Raw genomic sequence first — 26,014 nt, 5'->3', positions numbered from 1 at the left:
TCCCTGCCTCCCTTTCTTTTTCCCTCCTTCCCTCCTTCCCTCCTTCCCTCCTTCCCTCCTTTCCCTCCCTCCTCTCCCCTCTCTCCCTCCCTCCCTCCCACCCTCCCTCCTTCCCTCCTCTCCCCTCTCCCTTCTCTGAGGCCCCATGTGCTTACTCCTTCATCTCTGTTTTTTTGTGCTTAGAAGTCCGTGTAAGCACAGACGAGGCCTCACCCTGTTCCTATCCCCAGCACCCTGTAAATGTCTCCACCCATGTGCGCCCACATGCGTGGTGTCACTGATTTTCCTGCTGAGCCTGGAAAGTGGAAACTGGGCTCCCCTATCTAGCCCAGCCCTGGTGGACAGGCACAAGTAGACAGGACATGTTCTGAGCTCCCTCCTTCCTGACCTGGCCGTCTTCCTGGTCAGCATTCAGAGACATGCCCTTCCTCTCTGGCTTTTTCTTGCTGAGCCTGCTTAGTGCTTTTGATGAAAGAATTCAGATTCAGTCTATGTGTGATGATGGCGGTGACTTCTGCTCTTCAGAATATCTCCTTTTGGGGAAGGTTTTGGGAGTTTCCCCCAAGGCCAGTGTCTGGGGGTCCCATCCCAGCCGCTTCACTTACCTTATTGGAGAAAACATTGGCTAGAAATGCTGCAGGCCAAACCTCTGGGAGGAGCTTGGGACTGCGGGGTGGGCCCTGGCACACCACTACCCAGGTCGCAGCCACAGAGGTGAGTCTGTTATCCCATCACACACTGAGTAAGAGCCGTTGTTTTTACTACTGGAAAATTATGTGACAGTGTGGATTTTAGATAGTGTGCTAAACGGTGCTTAGGCATTGTGCTCAATGTGATTCTGTGAGGCTTGACACACGGAGCAGCGTGCAGTTATTTATCTGCCCGAGTCCCACTTAACAGTGACCATGAGTCGGGGGTCATGAATATTATACTATTTAACTGGAAGGTTCTGGTTTTAAGGTTTACTTAACTTACAATGATGATACAACAAATCACCATTAATGGACCATAATTAATAATGTGCCCTGAGTTTGCCTTGTGAAGGCTTTTGCTTTGACAAGGACCATTTTTCATCTTGTTCAGGGTTATAATTGATTTACTCGTTACAGCGTGAGTGGATCCAGTGACTACCCCCGGGCTTGCGTGTCACCAAGTGTCTTTGGTGTTGGCTTTCACTGTGTGTCCTCCTCATCTTCCTCCAGGGGCCGACGCAGAGACACGTTCAGATCGTCATGGAGAAGCTGCTGCGTACGGTGAACCGTACTGTCATTTCCATGGGGCGCGATTCCGAGCTCATCGTAAGTGCTCAGTGACATATGCTTGGGTGCTTAGCTGTGACTGAGAACGTCTTCCTGGGAATGTCATTTGTTCCCAGCCCAGAATTCCATCTGGCTCTTATCCAGCTGCCATTGGAGAATGAGCTTATTTTCTTAAAATATAGTGAGCAAGTCATAACACAACCTAGAAAATGTTCTCATTTTTCATGATTCTAGAAGCAAGTGTCAAAGTTGGAGGGCAAATAAATATTTGAGACTAGATTTCTTATTACTTCTAAGGAAACAAATTTATTTTCTTCTACGTGCTTTATGCTGACAGTTTCTTTATATTTGCATTTAAGGCTATTAATAAAATTTTATGAAGGACCTTAAAAAGGAATTGAGGTATTCCAACATGGCTGCCTTATTATCTGCTTAGGAAGGTTTCTTTTGGTCAGTTTGGAAGCATACTTCCAGAGTACAGTCCTGAGTTCAGCTCTGTGTCTGGGGCCAATGGCCCGGATGGTGCCTTTGAAAGTAATCCAGCTGCTTTGCACCAAAGGCCAGCAGGCACAGCCTGAACTTGCTTCCACTTAGTGAAATAGTCCAGGTCTTGTCTCAGAGTTTCAGGACATGCTGCCATCTGAATTTTTCTGTCCCGTTTAAGTTTGGACTATTGTTTGTTTGAATTAGGAAATAAAACGTTTTCATGAATTTAACTTTATTTGCAGTAAATTTTTCCATTTTTGCATACATATACATATTTCTGCTGCTTCACATTCTTTATTATAGCTGTTCTTTTCCAGAGCATCTAGAATCTCCTTTGTATGTCTCATGTTGAGCAGAGACAGAGCCCAGGCAGCGGGCCTGGTGGCCCCAGGGGTACCCCTGAGGTTTGCTGCTTCTGGCCCTGGTGTGCACCCTGCACCTGCTCATGTGGCAGTTAGGAGGTACCGTGAATGGTGCGTGGCTTGGCGCTGTACCCAGTGCTGTGGGGTGGAGCTGCATGCTAGTGCTTGTGCTGTGGTCCTTCTTCGAAAGGCTTGCATTAGAGATGCTGGGAAGGCTGACCCAGTGCTGCCCAAGGGGTTACACTGAGAAAAGGCCATCTGGAAGTGTGCTTCCTGGTGTGCAGGAAAGAGTGATGGCAGATGTGGAGACAAGGGACTGATGAGATAGTGTTGCCTCCAGTCAGGGGAGTATAGTCCTGCTTCGGGTTAGGGTGATACAGTCCCACTTTGGGTTGGGTGGGACAGTCCGGCCTCTAGTAAGGGCGCATTGCCCAATCTCTGGCTTGAATGGTAGTGTTCTTCCTCTAGCTAAGGGGACACAGTCCTGCCTTTTGCTGTAACCTATGGCCTGGTGCATGCTGGGTATGTGCTGTGCTACTGGCTAACTCCTCAGCTCTCTGGTTGGGGACTGCTACCTAGATGTGTGCTCACTTATTAACAGCCCGCTGGTCAAATAGGTGGCTGCAGAAAGTGTCCTGCACACAGAAAAATCACCAGGACTCTTTACTCAGCACGGCAACACTAGTGTGGAGCCTGTGCCTATGCCAGAGTTTGCTCCCAGTCTCTGCTACAAGACTAAGACACATGGCACTTCTGAGCATGGCCCATTCAGCAGGTATTGGAAGGCTATGAATGGTTTCCTGATCTCTGTGGTTGCCAGGGAGGCAGTTTGCCAGGGAAAGAAGCCCCCTTTCTATATTTACCTTGCGTCATTTCCATTGGACCAAACTCCAGGGTATGTGGAAGGTAGAAGAAAGGCCAGGCCAACAGTTGAAGGCTCATTTTTTGAAAGCCCAAGGCTTTGGGGATGCCTTAGCTTGGAGGTGCCCTTGTGTTCGAAGGGACTTCTAAGGGGAGAGAGACACGGAGGTGGCAGGAAGTTCCCACCGCCAGACTTACCCATTGTAGCCATGTTCATATTGGACAGTTGGCCTTGGTTCAAGGTAGTGTCAGGGTCTGCAGCCACATTCAGACCCATCTCGCAAAGCCCTGACCTGAATCGGTAGTCGAAAGAGAAAGGAAGTGGACTGAAGTGTTCATCTGATTCCTGCCCAATTCTAGTATCTGTGTTGCCTATACAGTTTGTAAAACTAAGCCTTTATTAAAGAGATCTCAAAAAACAAATAGTTTGAATAAACTATAATTATTTAATGAGTGATGACAACATTAAGATATTTCTGGAATGGCATTCCCCTTGCAAAATGATCCTTCTGTAGAAGGATCATTCAGTCACCTACCAACTCCAAGTTCTCTCTTCACGTCAACCGAGTAAGACGAAATGTCAGCCCTGGTTAGTATGCCTAACCTTGCTCTGCCAATTTGCAGCAGATGTAGATGAATGGATTAACTTCTTAATGTCACTACTGCTCTGTGAATTTAGATTAGAGAAAAATCAGGATTTAAAAAAAAAAAAAAAAGAATCCCTGACAAGGTGGACAAAATCTTAACCAGTGGACCTTGTAGGGTGGGAAAAAGCAGACAGTACCTTTAGATCTATTTTGAGTCAGTTGTACCATTTCATTAGAACTGAGAAATTTCAGTCTTTATGTGTTGCTTGATTTTGCATATGTGATTGGAAAGTTTAAAACTGTGAATCAGCTGGAAGGTTCTAAATAATTGCTGACAATGGGATTTTGTTTTTTAAAAAATGGAAGTGATTTAAAAACTTTTGAAAAGAGATGGTTTCTTAAATTATATTCCATAATACTGTCAACAGTAATACTAAGAATGTGACCTTTGTTTCCATCTGTGTGTGGCGCTACTTGCGAATGCAGTTTTGAGTTTTTGTTTGCCCCATCTGGTTACGTGTGGAATACAGAACCAAGGATTTTACACATAACTGATGAGCTGTGATACACACAATGAGGCTGCTTTCATCTAAGTCTGTAGTATGTATGTACGTATGTATGTATGTATTTTTTTGCAGGACTGGGGATTGAACTCAGGCCCTTACGCTTGCCAGGCAAGCACTTGTTCTACTAAGCTATCTCCCCGGCCCCCAAGTCTGTAGTATTTATAAAAATGGCAATTTAAAGTCAGTTGCAAGTCATTTGTTCATTATACTTGAAATGGCTGTTGGATTCATGCATGGAACAAAAATGTTCAAGGATCCTTAAAACAAAGCAAAACAAAACACAACTCTTGTTGATTTGCTAAGAGTCAAAGGTCATTTTCTTTCTATTCCACTGTAGTCTGATTCTGTGCTCGACTTGGGGGAAATACTTAGTTTTCTATTAAGTCTGATGTCAGATTCACTTTTGTCTTTCTAGTTCAAAGGCTAGCCAGGCCCTCCACATGGGCAGCATTCTTCTTCAGTGACTGGATCTGAGCACGGGTGTGCACTTGGGTAGGGTTCCTCTGCTCTGTGCCGGTGGCCAGGTGACCATCTGGCGGAGCCCTGCTGCCCCTCACTCCAGGCGTCTTCACTGTTGTTGTCTACAAGGGCTGGATGCTGACAGTACAGTTAATACAGGAATATCCCTCCTCTCTGTTGATATTAACTGTGTGGCTTTCTTCAGCGGATCAGAAGTATAATCCATTCATGGTTCTCTTAAAAATGTAATCCAGTAGGAAGGACCGTGCCAGGGTTTTGGCCTGAGTACACGCCAGAAGACTGAACATGGCTGATTCAGCAAAGTGGAACCGTGGGCTTGTTCCAAGGAAACTTTCCCTTGGACGATTCAAGGAAGCACACTTAGAGAGGGGAAGAAGTCTGCCTGGACTCCGCGTTACTCTCGTGATGACTGGAGCCTCGTGACCCGTGGACCTGAGGGACGGACACAGTTTGCTTACTCTCGGGACAGCCCCTGTGGGGTCGTCGTGCCATGGGGAGTGCTTCCTAAGGGCAGCGCCAGCATTGCGTGGGTGTTTGCTGTTCATGGAAACTCAGTGTTTTCTTTGAGTCTGGGTGATTTATAAGGACCTGACGGGCTTCCTCACTTGGAAAACAGGGTATTAGAACAGGTTTTTAAATGAATTGTGCCTTTTTGCCACAACTCCTAGTCAGATGTTTTCACAATACCTGTGTCATTATTCTGCATGAGGTGTTTATTCTCATGGAGTTTAAGTACAAGTGTACTCTTAAAAGGTGCTAATTCTTTTTAAAAAGTTAATTGCGACAGGGAAGATACATTATAAATGTTTCAAATGATCAGGGTCTGGCTCTTGTATACACATTATTTGAGGAGTTTCTAATTGCACTGTTTGCCTGTAAATCTGCGTGTAAGTGTGAGGCTTTCAGAAAATCATCCTAACATATGCTTATCTGTAAGTACTGGTACCTTCATTTTTATTTGGAGTTGGTACAGCAGCTTTTCTATTCTATTCTTGTGGCCCTGAAATTGTTTGCAAGGTTGGTCACTAACTGGGTTGACAGCAGAAATAAAGATCATGTTATTGCTTGAGGAAAATATGTTCTGTAATTCTTGCATATTTATACCAAACTGCAAAGGTGCCTCATTATGGAGCAATTTAAAAGGTAACATGCCGCCTTCACATGACCTGTTAGCTGCCCAATTGCATGCTACACATGATAGCATGCGTAGTTTATGCCAGTTTACTGAACAGGATGTTATTTCTTGTCTTTGCATCATATGCCTATTTACTACCATGGGTCAATTGGCAGTACACTTACCCCATTCCAAATGTACTCACCATAGTTTTTTTTTTTATTGATAAAAGAAGGCACGTTGCTTGGTATGTGGCCTCTGTGATATTTAGGTGACTCTGTACCCTTGAAGCTGCCTTGATTAGTAATCAAGTTAAATTATACTTGCTGATAAAAACGTTCCCTGAGCACCAGTCCATCAGTGATTGGTTTCATAAATGTGCCCTGCTATTATATGCAGAGTGAAATGCGTGAGTTCATGGCCCTTTGTTTCTAGTCCTTGTTCTTGACTGTGCAGGCAAGAAGCAGAGCACTTACTAGATGGTCAGTCTTCTCAGCGTTAGCTAGTGATTGCAGATCTTTTAATGGCATGTGTGCAGTGATCCCTCGAGGAGAACGCTGTTGCAGGTGATCTCCTCCTTTCTGTTGGCCACTGATCCTGGCCAGGGCTCCTTACCACTGACACCTTGTTGACTGACACACTCAGCTCTTCATAGAATAGACAGCAAACTCGCAAGATGCCCAGCAAACTTCTGCCGGTTGCTGAAGCTCTTTCGGAGGTAGCAGGGTTTGCTGGACCTTGGTTCCCTCCTCTTCTTTACTCGGGTGACCTTGGGTGGAATGAGTCTCTGAGACGGAAGGAGCAGAAGCAGAGGCCCTAGACATATGCCTTTTGGAGCCGAGTCACACACTTGTGGTGTGACCGTGAGCACTGTGTAAAGTAATGAATGTCCATGATTATATCTGGGTGTTCATAGGAGAGGAGCTTTGAGGGGTACCAGCAGGCGGCCCACAGCTGATTATAGAATGTAGATGGAGCACTCCCCCTACCTACCCTGGGGTGGCGCCCTGGGCCTGCTCTCCATTTCTGCACCCAGCACTTGCCTTGTCTCCTTTCTCCTGAGGTGCATGTGAGGGTTGTAGGAGCCTTGTGTTCCAGTGTGCAGTGCCCCTTCCTTGGAATTGGAGTCTAGTGTTGTACACTTGAGGTGGGGGACCGGAGGGGGACACTTCCTTCCTTAGGAAGTTCAGGTGACACAGCTGTTTCTCTCAGGGTACTGGAGCCAGGCTAGGCTGGTCTCAGCAGGTGAGCCAGGGCTCAGCCAAGATATGAGGTACTTGTCTCCCCTGTGGGGTGGGGAGAGGGAAGAAAGCAGAAACTTGAGGGTCCCCATAGGGTTGGAAACTGGCTTGCTTTCGCTTCTAGAGAGAAGCTGCCTGCTCTGGACTGTGGTGGGATTTGCATAGCAACCGTGGATGAGTCTAGTTGTCACCTTTGAGGCTCTTTAAAAATTAGACTTCCGTTAAGTATGCCATGCTGTGAGGGTCATCTCAGTGGCTGGGCTCATGCCAGAGCTCAGGGAAGAGCAGGCTCGGTAGCCCTGCCCTTCTGCAAACTGTGGGCAATGCCAGGGCCACACAACAGTTGGACTTGCCCAGGACCCAGCGTATTATTTTCTTATTTTTAATTTCCCCAGATACTGAGGGCATGAAGTAAGTTTGATGGCCACACAGAACATTACCTTTGCTTTTTTATTTAAAAATTAATAAAGAACTTAACGACAAGTATAATAATTTAATCTCTATACGTAATGCCATTTGTACATCTACATGTAAGGGGACACCGTATGTTCCACCTTGGTTTTGTATCAAAGTCTTTACTTAAATCTTTCCAAGAGAAGGATCACCATCTTTCAGTGACACATTGCAATTAAACCATGAAGGGATTTTGAAAGCATCATTTTCTATTCAGGGTATCACTATATTTAGGGTTGAATTTATTTATCTTCAGTTTCTTTTCTTATTCTGGAGCTATAAATCTTTTTACTTTTTGGTCTAGACTGATTTGAAATGGTGACACTGTCTTGTGATGGCTTCTCCCTTGCACGGGTGGATAGTGCTAGATAGAAAGCTGCTGACACCCTTATTCAATGCAGTAAGATGGTTGGGAGTTTTAAAACATAGGAGAGATAACTTGTTGAAAACATTTTTATAACTTCAGTTAAAAACAGTATAAAAACATGAAACACGTTTTTAGATTTTTCAGTTTTCCATCCACATGAAACAGTGGCACTTCCTACATGGTTCCTACTTGTTTGCTCTTCTCGCGCAAAAATACTTCTCAGTTCTGTTTACTGCTATCTGGGGCTTTGAATCCTTACGTAGTATTTCCCAAAATGAGTGTGTGTTTATGTGTTTTCAGTTAGACATATCTCTGCAGAATCCTGCAGATTGCTTGAGTAACCTCCAAAGAACGCGTGGACAGCATTCATCTAATGTTTGTCAATCTTAATCTCGTTGATCACTAGGTTCCTACAGAACCTAAACACTTAGTGCTGACCTGAAACTGCTGTTGACTCAAAATGCAAATGGATTACAGAGGAAGCTCTAATCTGAGAAAAGCATGTTCAGATCCTTTTATCAAGGGGAGTCACTTTTTCATGTTTGGCATTTGATCAGTGAGGTGTGCCTTTCTGTACTCAGGTGCCGAACTGCTGGACAGAAACTTGAAGGCTAGGCTTTCTGGTATGTTCACAAACTATTCAAAAGTTAAGTTGTACAAAACAAGGCAAAATAAAATCCCTACTTGCTGTTGTGAAAAGCAACAAATTGATAGACAAAGTCAGTAATAGACTAGGGGATTCGATTTCTATAAAAAGATACTTGCAAAGGTGCAAAGAAATGAGTGAAAAAATAAAGGAACTAAGATTTACATAGCAATGTGTAATCAAGAGAGAATTCCAAGTGTTACTGTGGATTTAAAAAATACCTAAAAACGTTTGATTCACAGCTTTCTCCTAAGTATGTCATTTAGTACAATTTACTAGTAGGTTAAATGTAAATGACATTAAGTTTGTCCGTTGTTGGCAGCAGCTAAACAAAACACAGTTTCCCTTTGAGATGGTCAGATCTTGCACACTTGTTACAAAGCATAACGAATTATATAAAACATTTGGCTGCGCTTACAGGGTAAACGATGTCAAGGATTGATCCGCAAAAACAACTTTCTGCCATGGTTCAGGAGCCTGTGATTTATTGATGACTGAATTATCCATTGTTTATCTCTATGTGTGTTTTCAGATTCTTGCCGGAATTTAGCATTTGGCCTTTGGGTACCAAAAGATTAAAAACGAGATCTAAGAAAGCTTAATGTCCAGTAGCTCTGACCCTGTCAACTTGCAATGATTAAAGGCATGTTTCGACTTTGGGGGACTCCTGGCTGGTGGCTATTTGGAAAATGAAGAGTAAACATGTTGTAGTCTGGAGATGAAGAGGATGCTAAATTTGAGGTGTCAACGTGACACTGAGACGTGGTCACTTGGTTTAGCGCTACAGCACATGAAGGCAAATATACATAGAGTCACATTTTAGAGATTATTCATGGTCTCCGACCACTTGAAAAAATTGTGCTTTCTCCGGAATTTGATGTGCTGAAAATTGCACTCGCCCCCTGCTTATTTGCAAAATGAAACATAAAAATGAAGTCCTTTGCAAACATAAGGCTTGCTTTTTCTTCTTATTATTTTAAGAAAAAATAAAGGCTTGGAAATAATTACGAGTTTTAGCTGTGTACAGAGTGACAGCCTGACGTTTTGCAGGTTGGAAACATAATACTTGTAGATCGGGGAGGGAAGGGGAGCGCATTTTACTTATCCTCTTTGACTATGTGAGTTTCATTTTAGATTTCTACATCCCACATCAGTGAACTGCAAAGAGCAGCAGGCAAGGCGTCGCGTTGACCACCTTGCTGTGTGAATGGTCTGTTGGTACAAAAGGCCTTTTTGGTACTCAGGGTGAGAAGCAGGGAGTGCGTGTATCGGCACCGCAGTTCTCTCCATCCTGTTCCTCTTTGGAGCAGGATTAACTTAACTCCAGTAGGTTTTAAAGACAGCCTTGAGACTCCACACATCAAGAGTTTTAAAGGAACCAGAGTTTCCATCTTCCGTGCTTTTTGGACTCCGTTTTGGATTTTTGCTTGGGCGTTGAGGAGGAAGTCTCCTGAGTGTAAGGCGAAGGTGCGACCTGAGTTTCCTCAATAGGATGCAGTTTCTTCAGTACGGGCTGGAGTTTGTCTTCTTGCTGCTTAAAATCCAGCTCCACACTAGAGAGACAAATGAAGAATTTAGTGTTTGATCTTTCCAGTATCAAAAGTCCCCTCAGGGACAGCAAAATTCCGTAATATCATCCCAGAGTAATGATCATTCATATTTTGTTTATAATGTAATTTTATAGTTTAACATTATGCAATTGGCTATATTATATTTAGGCTCTAGACCGCTGTGAAATGTTTCAAACAGGCTCATTTTCTTTGGAAAATAACTGATTTACTTTCCTGGGTGAAACTTTTCAAGTTTGGTTAATGTACACAGTTGGTGTCCAAGGATGTACTGAATCAGTGTAAATGAAAAGTTGGAAATGCAAAGAACTTCAGTGTTTATAGACTGTCCACATGTGCTTCGTGGAATACAATAGATAACCCCAACAGATATGGGTAGAAGTGACCTTCATACATACCTACCAGGAAAACGTAAGCTCTGGTTGCTCTGGTTCTGTCCAGACCATCACAGGACAGACACATCTGTTTATCTCATTGTGAAATGAAATGGCTCTGTCTTACCTTGTCCTTGCAAAATCTTATTCCTCAGGACTGCTCCTAAGAGCCATCGCACCAAGCCTATGCTGAGGAGAATACTATGTTTATTCAGTCAACACTCCTGAATGTTACTGAGTTGTTATCAAATGCTTTTTCATAAAGTAGCACGGATAGTCTATTTGGTAAAAGCTTTACAAAACTGTAATTACATCACTGGAGCCATAGTGTGCAGACATGTCGCCAGGTGGAAGGACTTCTGCCAGTGGTAGTGTTTGCGTTAGAAAGATGACTTAAAGGTGATTTAAAGCATATAGGCATTGATTCCTTGGGAATTTCTCAGAGGAGTACTGTCAGCTTGTGTGCAATTCTCTCTTCTTTTCTTGCCAAGCCCTTGGAAAGAGCATTCTCGGTCTACTTTCTCCTACTCCTTATGGCCCCACTTGGCAGAAGGTAGGACCCCTTCTCCCAGGTGTCATTTTTCTGTGTGACCCCAGCATTGGGGATCTTTTTCTCCCTTCTTACTTAGTCCCACCCTTCGGTGGACTCCTGTGGTTTGGGCCAGGATGTTCCATCGTAGCATGCTTGGGAGAATTCTGCTGTCTGCTCTTCCTTGTCTGTTCTGGATGCCAGACTAAATGTCAGTAGATTTCAGTGAGGTCTCAGTGATGATGACAATGCACGAGCTCTTAACATTTTATAACCGTTGGAATCATAAACCATTTATAAACATGAAATCCTTTTGATTTAGAGAACCATTAATCCTAGCCAAATTTTGACATTTTGGAAAGACAAAACAGCAAAGCTGTATTATCTGGAGTTTTAAAAATAAGTTCAAGCCCCATCTAATAGTCCATTTTATGTTTTAAATCCAGTGCTTTATTTTTCGTATTGTCAAGGATCATAACATTACTCAAAAATTAAAATAAAAAATTGTTAGCATAGTTTATGGCCAGGTACTCTGTGTGCCCAGAGCAAGACCTTTTCCCTGTTTCATAGTATGTGTTTTGATGGGCCGGTTCACAGAAATAGAATAAAAGCTCATGAACTCTAGTACTGCTAAGCAAAACTATGTGATGGTGGGGGCAGGGCTCCTCTGACAGATGGCTTCCGAGAGCAGGCCTTAGTGTGTCCTTCCTTTCTGAAATGCCCCCATCAGCTGTCTGAGGTGGTGCCACCAGAAGAGCATGGGATTTCTACCCTAGCATGGGAGGTAGGAGTAAGCCCCTTATGTTCTCTGAGCTCTTCCATCTGAAAGAAAAGTAGCAATTCTTGTCTTATGGAATCATGATAAGGTCCCTACTCAAAAAGAAATGTTCATGAAAGAGATTGCTAAACTGCCTGATGCAATTCAGCTGTCTTTTATTTTTTACCTATCTGTTGATGACTAATTTTCTAAGGGGAACAAGAGCAAACTCATAAAGATACCTGTTCTCCTACTTGGATAGTGAAGCAAGAAAGTAGAAACACTTAGGTTGAGTCTGTGAGTTGCAGCGTGTTGAGTACCGAACTCTTACCAAGGTGCTTGGTGAATACTGAATATGTGTCCTCCGGGTCACAGCTCTGTCACTGTCCCACGTAGGTGCTGAGTTATGTTGATGGAGAGCGAGTGCTCAGATTTCCTAGGCTAACAGTACCATTCTGGGTACGTGCCATTATTGAATTCCTATTAAGCAGCCACATTGGGAATCCTGTTATTAACCAATTTATCACATCACAGGACCATGTAATCACAGAGTAATCTAATAGGAGTTGTTGTTAACAAAATGACTCAACTTGATCTGTCAAGTGAGTTCCTGTTTGCACTCCCTCAGTCCCCTTCTCAGGGAAGCTGTGGCTGGGGTGGTTTGCATGGAAGATGACCAGAGCCCCATGGGCGCACCCTGGGAACACCTGCAGGGGCCTTCAGTGGGGGGACAGTGGGCCACGCTCTTCCTCCCCATCTGCAGCATTCAGATTGCAGCCGCTGCAGGCTGATATCTGCTTCTGCCAGGCCTGCTGCAGAGGGCTGTGCACTGGCCAGTAAAGAGGAGCAGTGTGCAGAACTGTAGAGTGCTGTGTGATTGACTCGGGAGGACGCATACCAGATCGCTGAGGGTCTGAAGCAGACAGCTGCTGGACAGGCCAGGGTAAGAGTCTGGCCAGCTCTGACTGCCATAGAACTAAAGTCCTGATGATCTTATGACCAAATGGCCAGGAGAAAGCGATACCTGCTGTCCTTGTGAAAAGAGAGGACCTGGATGTTCCTGAGCACTTGACTCTTGTGTGCGTAACACTTCCTCCCTGTTGGCCATCAAATTGTCCAGAAAGGGCCTGGAGCCACCTACTGGAGCACCCGTGGCCCACTCTGTGGTCTCTTACCTTGACATCAGAGAGACCAGCCCTTGCCTGCTGCCTGAACACGTGGGTAGGAGCAGTGCTGTGCCAAGATTTTCTCCTTGTCTTTTTTATGGTTATATGTTCTTTTCTACCAAGAACACTATTCCTGGCTCTGTGGCTTCAGGCCATTCCCTATTCTCTTGTCTCCTATTTATACGTAACCTCCATACTGACCACTTTCCCACAGGTACTCCGTCTTCTGTCCTTCCTGAGTTCCTTGTGTGCATTGACCTTGAGGAATTACTATATTTGTTTCTCTGTTATTTTGCCTCTGTCTTCCCAAATGTGGGTGCCATTACCAGGCAGGATCATTACTGCTCCCAGCACCCAGAGAATGGCCCGAGTCACTTAGCTGCCTGTGTCATAGATCCAGACAGAATACACAGAAACAAAGCCTTACATGCAAGCGTTGATTTGACTTTCAACTCGGCTTGCCAGGCCCGCTTCATCCTGGTCAGTGGTACTGTCCCTGCTTCCTCTACCCCTGACCCCTGACCCCTGACCCCTGACCCCTACCTTCTCTTGCACAGATACATAAGGCTTGCTCTGGAGGCAACACTGGGCAACCCCTGCAGGTGGAATGTGTAGCCCGGCTCTATTCTTGTCAGCATCATGTGGAAGAACATTGGAACATGCTCTGCTGAGCACACACAGGGATCTTCTGGAGCCCAGCTCTTGCACCCTGACTTACTGTTCCCTCTTGTTAGGTGTCTACAGGGGCATCCCTGGTGGCATCAGCAGTTTAGGTCTGCAGATAGTCAGCTGCTCCCGTTGCTGTGTTCAGAGGGAGCTTGTTTTATTTTATATGGGTATCTTGTTTTATTCCTTTTTTGTTTGTACCTGTGGACTGCAGGAAAATGTGGGTCCAAGAGTTTGTTCTGTTGCTGTGATATTTCTGTGTTTTGTTTTTATCTGATATTGCTTCTAAGTGTCATCAGAGGCAGCGTGCCTCCACCACATGGTTCAGTCCTGCTGTCCCAAGGTGGGACTGGTACCAGAGCTTACTCTGTAGCCACCCAGGCAGATGGGGTGTCTAGGCTCCAGGTCCTGTTGTCTTAGGATTCCTTGTAACCATTTGGGCCTCACTGTTTAGTTCATGAGGGAGGGGGCCCTTGGTGAGCTGCGCAGCCCACAGATTCAATCCAGTCTTTTTAATACTCAGGCAAGGGCTGTGCACATTTGCTCAGTGCTTATTTCTCAGCAGGATAAGAACCCTGGAAAGAGCTCTGACTCTTTAATTCCGGAGCAGAAATCTGAGGGCTGGGGCCAGACCAGCCTTGTCTGGACAAGGCGTGCTTTCCCCTAATGAGTCAGATAAAGCTTGCAGACTTTGTTGGGAGGATAGAAAGATCCTTGGGCTGCTGGACTTGTTTACAAGGCATGAGCTCAGGAATGGCTGGTATAGCCTGATGGGTCGCTCCTCTCCTTGCCATGTAGCCACTCTCCTTCCTGAACCATCTGACAAAATGCTTCCTGTTAAGAACTCCCTGTGAGTGGAGACCTTTCGGCTATGCACAACACTGTAACGCCTTGGCCACGCTCTGTGACACCTTGTGATGCATGATTAAAGCAACTCGGAGTAGATTCAATTTCTGGAGTTAGTATTTTTCTGTTGAAAGTAATTAAGAATGAAGGCTGGGCTGGGAAGATAGGTCAGTGGTCTAAGCGCCTGCCTGGCAAGCGCAGGGATTGGGTTCCATCCCTGCAAATGCATGCCATCCTGGCCCCGCCCCGGGTGCGCTAAGCCAACCACCCAAACAGGGCATGGTGGCACAAGCCTGTAATCCCAGTGCAGGGGAGGCTGAAACGGGAGGAATGCTACTAGTCTGAGATGCGTGGTAAGACCCTGTACCAAATGTGTATTTTTTTCTTAAAAAATTAAAGAATAAAGACTGTCTCACAAAAGTTAGTTTAGTACATTTCCTGAGAGGTGAGCATCTCCCCTAAATCTCAGGCTGCTCATTCCCTGGGGACTGTGCTGATCGTAGTGATCCCTCTCCCAAGCCCTTCCCTGGATGCTTCGGAACGGGGTCCTGGTGCTTCTCCAGTTTCTGCTCAATCTGTGTGATGCTCCTTTGCCTGTGCGTGTTTCCCTCCCATCCTGTCCGTGACTGCTTGGGTTAAGACAAATGCATTAAACAGTCTCTCCAGTTCCTTTTATGTAGCACTTAAGAGTTTAAAGCAGGTGAGTTTGGCTTGCACATCCCTGCTTGTTTTCTGGAGTGGAAGAAAACCTGAAATCTTTGATTTCTCCATCCAGGGAAGGCCACATGGCTCAGGGCTGGGGATCTGAGGCCTCTGCTTTTAATTCTCTTTGAGTTAGATCACAGAGTCCCTGGTGCTAACTCAGGCTCTGTACTGATTCACGTTCTGCCACTGTGGATAAATCAGCTAACCTTGGGGAGTTGAGTCCATTTGGCTGTGAAAGGATGGCTGAGGTTTCCTCCCGCTCACGAGGTCTTTTTGAGGAGCATCCCTGTGGGGCACAGAGAGCTAGCATGGCTTTGGATAGGACAGACAGTGTCACCAACGCACAATGCTCGGCGCTAACTGGCCCTCTCCTTGTGTTGGGGGGAATTTAAGCTTGTCCTTTCCTTTTGGCTGCCTTTTATCTATATGACCCTGGCCAGCCCACCTGTAATGAAAGAACGAGGACCCAACGTAGGCAGACACCATGCTTTTCTGAACATAGCTCTGTTAGTCTGAGGGGCACCATCAACTCAATGTCCAAATCAGATCTTTCTCCCATCTGCTTTTGTGTCCTTTTGCACATGGCTGGCAACCACTATTCCTCCAGCAGGCCAAGCCACACACCTGCCACTCATCCCCCCTGCACGTGCTTCTGCTGGGTCCAGTAGGTTTGTGTTCAAGAAAATCTCATATCCTTTCCCTTTGGTCACACTTGCCTGCCCTAGTCCACATAGGCCACAACTTCAGCATTCTTGCTTTGGAACAGCTGAGTCCATGTCTCTGTCTCTTTCTGGCTGTCTCTTACTGTCCTTCCCTCCCTGCCTCCCTTTCTCTCTCATCAGAGTTTTGCTCATCTTTTAAAACTGAGGTCTAATGTTACCTCTTTTTCACCACGAGTAACAGAACAACCAAGTTCCTCTATCCCTGTAGTTATGTATGAACACCCCTTGAGTGAATTGGTCAGGTTTTCTTTCCTTTTCTTTTCCTTTCCTCTTTCTTTCTTTCTTTCTTTCTTTCTTTCTTTCTTTCTTTCTTTCTTTCTTTCTTTCTTTCGAGCAGAATATATTTATTGAGGGAAAGAAAGCCCCTGTCTGAGAGAGGGACAGGAGGGGAAGCCCCGAGCCGGTGGTCCCCTCCCTGTTTCTACAAGAGCAGGACTTATATTGGATAGCTGTATTTTGTCCCACATCTGTAAACTCCCGAAGCAGTGACCATACTGAATTCATCTCTTTTATGTATTTGGCACAAGGTCTCACTAAGTAGCTCAGACTCATAGGGATCCTCCTGTTTTCAGCCTCCCCAGTGCTGGGATTACAGGCACGCACCGCCATACCTGGTCTCGGTAGCCCACTCAGCTCGCCCAGGGATGGGGCCGGCGCAGCATGTGGTGCCAGGGATTGAACCTGGGTCTCTGAGCTTGCCTAAGCAGGCACTTAGTCCACTGAGCTATCCCATGGGCTCCTGAGTTCATGTTTTGGGTGTGGTGCATTGCACTCAGTGCTAGGATCAGAGTAGCTCTCTTTGTTTACTGAGTTGAAATAAACTGATAGGTTGAGCCAAAGGAAATTTGTACCTTATTTTCTGTTTTACGTTTTATAATTGTTCTATTTATGGAGTTCTACTTATTTTAACTATACAATTTATTATATATAATATGTATGTCTGTGTTTCTTCATATACAGATTCAACATACATACGTATCACTTACCAATAAAGGAGTAGTGATTTGTAATTACTAGGCTGTTGATACTGCAAACGTGGAAATGGTTCACTACAAGTCTGTATCATTTCCTCAACACTACTTCAGTGTAGTAGCTGCATAATCCTATAATTGGTACATGTTTATAGAATCACTGTAAGATTTAAAATACCAGAAGAAGGTGGTTAACCTCTAGTACTAGAACTATAGCATCTGTCCTCTTTTCCCGGTATGCTATGATAATAAATAATTTTTTTTTCTCAAATAGTAGCCAGGTATTGTTAATTATATGCTGATGTATTCAAACTTAGTAGTGCCAGACGGGGCACTTCATCAGCGCGTCTCAGATTTATTCCCTGACTACCATGAAGATCTTGCGTGACCGGAGTTTCATCCGTCCCGCTGTTTTACCTGTAACTGTCTCGTGTTCAGGCCTGGTCTAAGAATCCCGTTCTCAGGCTGGGTTAGATATCCATAAATCAGGGAACTAACTTCTGGTTATGGTATAGCAAAGACAAATTCATTTCCATAACCTCTGTTCATAATAACTTCTTCAGTAGGAAGGAAGCTGGATAGATGACTAACAAGATTATGTGTATAAAGCCTATCTTATGCCATCCTTCTAGAATCCACAAAAATCAGACATTATAATTAGAAAGGATCAATAATTTATAAAAGAAAGCCAGTCAGTATACTGCTGTCCCTGGCTGCAGTGAGGAGCACACACTTTCCGATCTTTAGGGTGTAAGTATAATAAAATGAAGAAACCAGAAGACGGCTGTGTTGTGTCTAAAACAGCTTGTACTGAGCCCCTCGGGTGGCAGGACTTGGCCACAATCTGGGGCATTAACTTTCCTTCCCAATTTGAAGATGAGTGCTCTTTAAGTCACCAAGGCAGCGGACTTCCTGGGGTCCCTGTGCTGCTGCAGACTTACAGGCTGCTGTTCCAGCCAAGGGGTCTGTCTCCACAAGGGCCTTGCAATCCTAGCATCCCCACACGGAGAACCGGGAGCTGCCTGCGCATGATGTCTGGGGTTGCTGCAGACTGCTCCGATCTCCAGCCTCCTCACCTGCCTCCTGGCTGTCACTATCAGGATTGAGTTTCTGTCAAGATGCCTGGAGGTAGTGAAGAGGCTCCCAGGCAGACCCCAAACCAGTATATCCTTATGTGTAAATTCTCCAGGGAATTTCATTAGACAAAACCTTGAGTGTGGCAGTAAGACCAAACTCTACTGAATCCTTAGAAAACTCTCAATGCTTTCTTCTGAAAATACATTATCTTTATTTCTCCCTGCAGTGGATAAGTTTCCTTACTGTTTTGGACATTGGTGAAAGGCTCCTTAACTTTTACCTTTGGACATAACTAAAGGCGATGGTTAGTGGTATAATCAGCCTTTCTCTGCTCACTAAATTTAAGTGCGTAATTGCTTTACAAATAATATGTTGAGAGGAGTAACCAGTTTTAGAGCTATAATCAGTTTTAACAGCATCTACATAAAGAAAGCAGGGTGTTTCTAAAGGGTACTAAAATGACTAAAACTTAAATCTTCACAGATTATGGGAAAAGATGTATCTTAAAGTTTCTAGAAGAAAAGAAAACCACCTGGGATTATCATCATCATCTTTGGGAATTTTAAGGACAATTTTGAGGCCTGTCAAAGTCATTATCTTTTTTACTGACTTTTAATTTACTTCATTAAAAATACTTCCTTCCCCTAGTATAATGTCGTGTAAGGCTTAGCCAGGGGTTGCCTCTCACCATCTTGCCACCCCACCCCTCGCTGTCTGTCCCGAGAGCAGAGTGGTAGACACTAGGCAGAAAGTCACGTCCCCCACGCCATTTGCTGTGGTGGAGGAACTTGGTATGCACAGGTGGTAGTGACTGAAGCAGGACTGGAAAGGGCACTGCCACCACAAGATAATCACTGGATGACAAAGGCTGCAGGGCCACCGCTCAGAGTAGCTCTGGACCGGCTGGGATTGGCACTGTTTCTGCATACAAATGCAGTCGCCTCTCTCAACAGTAAGACTCCATTAGTCACCAGGCTTTCATTTCTGCCTGCGGCTGCCTTACGGGCACCACCCTGAGCAGCTTGCATCATGCAGCGCGCTCGGAATCAGTGCGGGATCATTGCGTGTGTCCATCTGGACATCGGAGAAATGTTATATCTTGTGTTCCTCCCGGGGCTGCAGTAAAATTCCAAGGGGGGTTAGAGAAGCCATAACTGTCCCTCCTCTGCCTTTGTCATTCAATTTGTTAATCTTAGGGTATTTTCCTCCTCTTTCCTAAACTCTTCCAGTCCTTTTGGGAAAGAACTTGCAGAACTGCCAAGCTTTCTCCTTGAGATGCAGTCAAAAGCCGTGGTGTACTAGAACATTCCACAGCTGCTGTACGGATGTGTAGTCAGGCGGCCCCTTCCATCCTTGGAGATGCTCTGGCTGTCCTTTACGTAGTTCCTCCCAGTTTTCCTGATGCTAGCTCAGGGAACTAGAAAGCCCATCATAGTCCCCTGACCTCGGCGTCCCTCCCTGGTGCTCTGGCCCTGTGCCCACAGGCTTTCCTCCCCGCCTCCTCAGCTGCCTCTTGTGCCTGTGCATCTGGGGTGCACACCTTCGGTCCCGAGGCTTCCCCTCAGCCCTGGCCCCACCGTTGCCCTGCTCCCTGAGGCTTAGGCTGAGGGGTGTGTGTTTGTGGGGTATCTTCAGTCAGATTCAGACTCCTCCCCATTGCCTGGTGCCCGGAGCGCAGCGCTCTCCTAGGGAACTCTGGAAAGAGGCTTGTTCAGTAATTGCGTCTAAGCATGAAAGGAAAGGATCCAGGCATTTTATCAAAATGAGGTTTTGAAATCCTTGACCATTATGGCTTAGATCAAGATGATGAGTGTGACACAGACGGGAGGACATTCAAAAGTTGCTTCCCTCCGTGTAGTAAACTAAGTTAGGCAGACCACAGCTTTCCCAGCCCACTCACTGCATGATTGTTAATGCCACTTGAGGCCACTTCAGGGGTGGCCTTAATGATACAGAACTGAAGAAGGCATATACAGTATTCTCCTGGAGGATGCATTTGCTCTGATCTTAGGACCAGCAGTAGGAATTCTAATACTGCAGGAGAATATTTTAAATTCTGGGAGTGAGTCTCTTTAATTTGTGTGTGTGTGTGTGTGTGTGTGTGTGTTCTTTGCACTACTGGGGATTGAACCAAGGACCTCCTTCATTCTAGCCAAGTGCTCTATCACTGAGCTACATCCCAGTCTTCTTTAATTAATGTAAGTCACCATTATTATTATCTTTTAAATCCTGCTTCTATCTCTAAAATCCTTTTATTTTCCTTCAAAAATATACAAATTCAAATTTAGGCCATTTTCTTGCCATATTATTTTACAAATTAACTATTCCAGTAAAGGAAGGAAAGGATGGATTAGCCAGTGTTATCTTTCATTGTTTCTTTGTGAAGCAAAGTCTGAACAATAGGTGAATCAGGCCTAATGTGACTCATCAGATTACTCTGACAAAGGAGCTACTAACATAGGCTGGAGACAGAAGATTTCAAGTACTGATGAACAAAGATTATATTAGTAATTTATCCTTAAAACATTTTCTGAACTAATTAAAGCATGTTGTGACAGGAAATATGGATGACAAGCAAAAAAGTTTTACTCAAAGGGAACAGCAACTTGCAAACCTCTTCATCTTCTTTTCATTCTGATGCACTCCTTCATTTGAATATCTCAGTTGGTGAGATCATAATCAAAGGGTTGTCATCTTCGAAGAACAATGTGAATATGCCCGCCATTTCCACATTTTCAGTCATCAGAAATACCCTTGTGGTACGTGGTGTTAGTGGCCTGGTAAGCAGAGTGATCGGTTTTCAGCAGAATAGGTAAATGGGTTTGCCACTGGAGGAGTGCATGTGCTGTGGTGCAGAAATGCCTGTGACCCCATGGTTGTACCCTGTTAAAGTTCTCAGATCCATTCCCTTCATGATTCAGATAACCTTGTGGGTTTTCAGGGCTGGCGGGGACCTGTGGGTGTAATTCTGCAGGCCTCCAGCCCACGACAGCGGCTAAGCTCAGCTTGACCTCTGGGTACCCGGATTGGAATGGTAGGCTCTGCCAGGCCAGCGCCTCCAACCTTTGCTCGTGGTTCTGGCAGCCTTGGCCTGAAATTGCTTCAGGACCTTTTGTCCTTTTGTTGTTTTTTCCAAGTCCTGTATATTTCCATGACAGAATCATTTTTTACGGAGAAATATGTACTGCCATCCACAGCAAAGGTACACATTTATTACCGGGCTATGTTTATAAAACTGCACACAGCCTGGTCTTGAACATGGCGTCCTTCTCATTTCCCTCGGCCAGCGTTACTGGAAACACAGGTACTCCGACTCTGCTCTAAGAAGGAGGCTGGGCTTTGAGTGAAAAGCAGTGTTTAAATGCAGGACAGGAGAGGTCAGATTCATTGACCCCTAGGGCTCTCCACCTGCCAGCAAGCAGGTATGACAAATTACAACATGGGGACACTGGCAGCTGTCATGGCCTTTCTTGTGCTCCAGCCTCTGGGACAACCACACCTGCGTGACATTTCAAGATTTCTTTATTTTGAAATTCCTTTAACCTACTCAATCTCAAGGTACTCCAGGCTTCCTACGGGGAGGTGGAAATGGTGTTGTGGGGATTCATGGCATATTTCCTGAGCTCTGGGATGTACCCTGCTGTATGCAGGAACCTAGGTGCTGAAGCCAGGTTCTGAATTAACAGCAAGGTCTCTGACCTTGAGATACACTTCCGCTGCCCCCTGGGATTATCTGTGTGTAAAGATGTATTATTTCCCTGTTTGTCCTAGTGTGTCAGTCTTGCGTATTTGGATGGGATTAGAGAAACCCCTTTAACTGCGGTGCTGCATTAGCCAACACCTTTTCCTTCTGTGCCAGTGCTGACCCCTGCACAAGGCAGATGCTCCTGAACAGCAGACTTCTTTCTTGTGGACCCTGATGCTCTGTGCTTACTTTTTCACACTTGCCAAGATGTTTTATTTGCTTCTGGACTTATTTATATCATTTGTATTCTTTGTGGGAGTGATTTAATTATTCAAGTTTACAGAAATCAATGAGGTCAGAAAGAATTGTTGTTTCAGTGAGTCTTTGGAAAGAGTAGTTTGCTGATAAATATTGGGTATGGAAAAAGTTGGGCCAACTCAAGTATGCATCCAGAAGGAAGCTGAGGACTGATTCCCTCACAAGGAATCGCTACATACTCAACAGAGGAAAGCAGCTGTGGTTCATAGAAGATAACTTGGAACTTTAGTTGGGCAGTGCCTGTATTCAATCAGAGCATCTAGGTCTCTCTGCAAAGTAACCACGAAACTTTAAATCAGATAAATTCAAGATTTCAGCTTTCCTGATTTAAGTTAAAGTAATTTGTTTATGTCAGGTACATAATTTCCTCGTGGATTGGATTTTCAGTTAATTGAATGTAATCAACCTTCCTTTACTTTATCAAGCTGTTTTTAGAAAACTGAAGAAAAAGCTTCAGTCTGGCATTAGTAACCACATCAGAGTGACTATTGAGCTTTAATTATTTCCAATATAAAATGTTAGAGAAGTTGGGAGTCAGAGTGTGGTGGGCAGTAGATATTCAACTTGGTGGGAACAGTGAGAGCTGATAGAAAAGTAGCTGCAAGACTCAGTGAAATAAGGACTTTGGTGCACAGGGGGGTTCCAGTTGCAGTGTCGCCACGCAGAATGTTCTGGAACCTGCTTGCTAAGCCTTAGGAGCTTCTGTTTACAGCACAACTTTGAAAGTTGTGGAAACTTTTTTTCTGGCGGTCATTACTATGAGTAGTGTAAGTTTAAATTAACCTTCTGGAAGACAGACACAAAACACTTCTTGAGAATAGCTTCTCCAGTGTGCTTTCACTTCTAGTTAGAGCTAATGTGTATGTTTTTGCCACGTCTTCAGTGGCTAGAGGTCTGTAAGGAGATTTGTCAAAATGACAATTCCTCCTCACGGTTTCCAAATTCCCGTGGGCCTCTGAGTCTCGCAGTTCTGGGCAGGAGTGTAGTGACTGAAGTGTGGGCAGGAGTCTAGTGACTGAAGTGTTGGGATTTATACAGAATACGCAGTGAGGCCACGCAAAGTGGTAGCCACTCCAGAGTATTTCCTGAAAAGACAAATTCTTGTCCTGTTCAGACTTCTTAAATCAGTTGTAGTATCACTTTTTATATGTTACTTCTGAAATCAGAGCTAAATTTATTTAAATTATTTCAGTTAGGCTGGACAGTATCCTACTTGGTTCTCTTTCAGTTCCCCCAACATGTTACGTAGGATTCAGTGGAACATGCTCGTCTCTGAACCGCCTCTGGAAAGCTTTGTACATTTCAGTCTTGTTATATTAGGAGACCAGATGCGCTTTGGCTCCCTAAATAATAAAAATTAAACTCACAAAATATTCCTGGAAATGTCTATCATCCCCTCTTTTCCTAATTTCTTGATGTTAGTAAAAAATTAGTTTAGGTCAGTGTCACATTCCTTCACTGTTGATTCAAAATTCTCTTCTGTAATATGAAGGTAGTTAAAACGTTCCCACCAAGCAAGGTCACTGTCTTGAAATTTCGAATGTGGAATTCTTGAAGAAAAATCTTGGCAGGGTTCTGTCATTGTCACTCCACACTGGCAGCAGCCAATAGTGGTCAGCAGCCTTATGTGCTAGGCAGGGCTGCCCCAGAATCCCTACTTTTGTCCGCTGTCAGGAGGCCCTAGCAGTTGCATGGACCTTCACACGGTCATGGTTCCAGTAAGGCAGCCTTTCTGATGTCAGCCTCTCAGCCCGATCACTGGTTGTTACAGCAGCTGCCCTGTTAGCATGGGGTGTTGGCGCAGTCTAACCTCTACCTCAGATACCAGCAGCACCTCCTCAGCTGTGACTCCTTGGGAGTTTCTCCCTTTGCGTTTGGCAGGATGACCCCTGGCAGGCAAAAGTCACCATTTTTAACAATCTGCAATGTAAGAAGTTGGCCACTGTGGTGTGTGATGCCCATGCCTACCTGTGCTTCCTTCTACCTGTCCCCATACAGAGACTCAGGGCACCCTGTTCTGTTTGAAAGAGCCCGGGCTCTGTCAGGCACACTGTGCCTCCTTTGAACGGGGACACAGCCATATCCATGTACTCCCATGAGATGGAGTGATGGGGCCAAGATTGTGCATCCTAAAGCTTTTCTATCCCCCTCAGTTGTCTTCTTGATGCAGAGAATACTAACTCTGAAGAGTTTTTAGAGGGTTGTTTGTTTTTGACTGAGGAGAGGTAGGGCCCTCTTACACATTTTAATCTTTAGTTCTGTAACCTTTCAGCCATAGTTGTTTTTTCATAATGCGGCAGACCACTGACATCATGTTTCTCAGAAGGCGCTAATCAAATGGTCAGTAAGGATAGGAAGAGATGGTCACCATTATTACCCATCAGTGAGACACAGATCAGTACCACAACAGGACTCTGCTTCTTCCTAGTTAGAGTGACTGCTATAAAAAAGATTCAAACTGGCAAAAGCTGGTAAGCAGGTGAGAAAGGAATGTACACTGCAGTAGCCATTAGGGCAGATGGGATGGGGGTTCCTTGCAGAAGTAGAGCTAGTGTCCACTACCATCAGAGGAAACAAAATGAGAACGGTGCAGAAACACCTTCCGCATCATTCACAGCCGCCACTTTACAGGATCAGCCTAGGTACTTTGGGTCTCAATTTTTAAAACTGAACACAATTATAACAAACCCTACTGCTGTCATCCTTTATGAAAATTTTCTTTCTGAAAAGTTAAAAAGCAACCCCTTTGAAGGATTTTCATGTTTAAAAGTATTATTTTATTGCGAAAAGCCTAACACAGCTTTTGCCTGTAGAAAGTTTCTGCTATATACTTGATGTTAGTAATACAAACAAGCTTCAAATTAAAAAACAACGTAACATCTGTGCTGGCTCCGGAGAGGAGATTCTGCCTCGGGGGATGTAAGTGCCGTAATCCGTGTGAGTTCCCAGGATCTAATTGCACATGTAGTGTGACAGCCACGGGGCTTGCATGGCATTCCTATCACAGCCACTGTCATTTCAAGCCTGTGCTGTGCACCATCTAAAGGACATAGAGGACGCAGAACAGTGCTCATGGCCTGTGATTCCAAGGAAGCAAGGCCACATGGGATGCAAGTTGTTGAAACGAACAGGGTGTATTTGCAGGATAAATGCTTTTAAGCTCTCCTCCATCTATGGTCCTACACCTGAGGTAGAGTCTTCAGAGGAAGGTTAGAATTACGGTCAACAAAGGTCTTTGCCTTTTGCCTGTTGGCATCATCCCAGCATGGACCCAGATGGTTCTTGCATTTGTGGGCAAACATTATTTGTCACTCAGAATACAGAAAGTGGGAAGAGGAGAATGTTAACATACCTATAGATAATACATGCACTGTTCCTGCATGTGTCACAATTAGCTGTGTCTTGCCCCGTCCGATATGAAAGCCTACAAGATAAGAATAGGAGAGCATTACAAGCGGTGACTGGGGGTCGCTGGCCTCACAGAGCAGATGCCTCAAATCAAATGCTTTCCCAATGCCAGTGATCATGGAAATTAATTAAGAAGTGTTTCCCAATTTGCTCCTGTCATTGCCTTTATGAAACACAACCAATGCAACATGTCTAGTTATAATGATATTTAAATTAAATTTATATTGTGAACATAGGCTACTGGGTGAAGGATATAATCTAATAAGCATAGGGGATTTAGGTTTCAGTTTAGCTTTATAGTTAAGGTGTTTTTTTTTTTTTTTTTTTTTTTTTTTTTTTTTTTTAAAAAGAGAGCTGGAGGGGAAACCAACCTGAACTTATTGTCTGCCCCACCTCTTGCCTTACTAGTTTGGCCAGCTGTAGCCTGCCTGCCATGCCTGATCTGTTGTTGAGCATGCCTGCCTGCGTACCCTAGGGAAGTCATCAGAAACTCACATTTCAGTGTCATACGTAAAGGGTTACAATTTGACAATAGAATATATGAAAAACTTTATATAAATATCTATACAGTATTCCTACTTTTGCCTCTTTGTCTACAAATCCTAGAGTGTTGTGTCTTTGGTTTTTCAGAGAAAAAACAAAAAAACATATGGATCTTTATAATAGGGTATCATCCTACTGTTGTCATGATTTTGATTTAGTTTGTCTGACTATATTTTAGCCTTTGTTTTTGCAGGTGTTGCTAACTCTTCCTCTCCCTTAGAAAATCTCTCTCTCTCTCTCTCTCTCTCTCTCTCTCT

The 26,014-nt window shown here is 44.5% G+C and overlaps 2 protein-coding genes across 3 annotated transcripts in view; one reads left to right on the top strand and one right to left on the bottom strand.

The window, feature by feature from the left end:
* Dock1 (dedicator of cytokinesis 1) overlaps window positions 1-26,014 on the top strand; it is a 542,363-nt gene that overhangs the window by 209,321 nt on the left and 307,028 nt on the right. For both annotated transcript variants that reach the window (XM_004625582.2, XM_012513454.2), the window contains exon 27: window positions 1,203-1,298. In XM_004625582.2, the coding sequence (XP_004625639.1) occupies window positions 1,203-1,298 (96 nt within the window). The remainder of the gene's footprint in view (window positions 1-1,202; window positions 1,299-26,014) is intronic.
* The window catches only part of Fam196a (family with sequence similarity 196 member A), a 63,999-nt gene continuing 46,963 nt past the window's right edge, over window positions 8,979-26,014 (bottom strand). The window contains exons 3-4 of the mRNA XM_004625581.2: window positions 25,159-25,230; window positions 8,979-9,975 (exon numbers count right to left, since the gene is read on the bottom strand). Of these exons, the coding sequence (XP_004625638.1) occupies window positions 9,792-9,975; window positions 25,159-25,230 (256 nt within the window). The 3' untranslated portion in view covers window positions 8,979-9,791. The remainder of the gene's footprint in view (window positions 9,976-25,158; window positions 25,231-26,014) is intronic.

This window comes from Octodon degus, unplaced genomic scaffold, assembly GCF_000260255.1.
Source record: "Octodon degus isolate 3935 unplaced genomic scaffold, OctDeg1.0 scaffold00010, whole genome shotgun sequence".
Taxonomy (NCBI): domain Eukaryota; kingdom Metazoa; phylum Chordata; class Mammalia; order Rodentia; family Octodontidae; genus Octodon; species Octodon degus.
This window is presented reverse-complemented; position numbering and strand designations above follow the sequence as displayed.